Genomic DNA, 1,059 nt, shown 5'->3' with positions numbered 1-1,059 from the left:
TATATCGATGCGGATTTGGTGGTTGATCGGTCGATTTGGTCGATTTATCAGCCAGTCAAGCTAGATCGATGTGTACTTTTTATAGACCTCGATTTATTAAAACGACCTCTATGTATTAAAAATCGAGCATCAGGCTAAGTGAAAAGGACAAAAGCATTGAAATGTACAATAAGTGATACAGCTTAGGACGAACAAACCTGTAAAAAAAGCTATGAGCTTGGCGGGAAGAACTGGTATCACGGCGTGGAAGGTGTACACGGCCTTACAGACTTCTATTAATAATTTCAAATACCGGTAACGTCGTAAGATACAACCTAAAGTGTCCGGCGATTTCCGGTAGCCTTTCAGTACAGTACATGTACTTAGCTTACTACCGGTACTGATCAATGCTTTTGTTGTTGAATTCGGTAATACGTGTTCATGTACTACTTGCGAAGTAAGGGTGCTTATAGTGTACGTGTTCGTTGTAAATACCTATTTTTTTATCTCTCAACGGCGTGCTTGGTCAGAGGTAGAAGGAACATCTCCAAACTCAAGCCAGCGCAATAAACGAGCGACGTGATAATAAAGCACATGCGGTAGCCATACGCATCGATCAAGAAGCCACCCAGCACTGCACTGCCCGACCACGAAAACACCGATAGACCTTCCAACGCATTCCAGCGCGCTCGAATGTTCTTGGGCACATAGTCCATCAGGATCGAGCGACGCAAAGGCTGAGAGCAGCGCATCATGCCCCCTCGCATTAGGAATAACACTATTTGGAGAGCCATGGGTTGCGCATATGCCATCGAGAAGAGACACGCCACGGAGAATGCTCGGGTGAAAGCGATAATGGGCATGCGGCCACAGGGCTTCGACAGACGTTGTGCAGCAAACGAAAGGATCATAACGACGAGCGGCTGGCTCATGAACAGCGCGCAGACGTGGATGGGCGTGAGACCGTATTCCTCTTTGAAGAATAACGGAAAGAAATTAATTGTCATACCAGCTCCGTTGCTGATAATAAAGTCCGATACGAACAGGATATAAGGCACGTGTTTGGTGCGGAAACAGAGG

General features: G+C 46.3%; 1 protein-coding gene across 1 annotated transcript; it reads right to left on the bottom strand.

Annotated features, from left to right (window-relative positions):
- Positions 1 to 482: 482 nt before the first annotated feature.
- Positions 483 to 986, bottom strand: PITG_11551 (Major Facilitator Superfamily (MFS); the record flags this gene model as incomplete). The annotated part of the gene is made up of 1 exon (XM_002901058.1): positions 483 to 986. One exon carries the CDS (start codon positions 984 to 986, stop codon positions 483 to 485), a length of 504 nt encoding a protein of 167 aa, XP_002901104.1.
- Between the last annotated feature and the right edge of the window lie 73 nt (positions 987 to 1,059).

This window comes from Phytophthora infestans, genomic scaffold, assembly GCF_000142945.1.
Source record: "Phytophthora infestans T30-4 supercont1.22 genomic scaffold, whole genome shotgun sequence".
Lineage (NCBI taxonomy): Eukaryota > Oomycota > Peronosporomycetes > Peronosporales > Peronosporaceae > Phytophthora > Phytophthora infestans.
The sequence above is the reverse complement of the archived record's forward strand: the minus strand, read 5'-3'. Positions and strand labels throughout refer to the sequence as shown.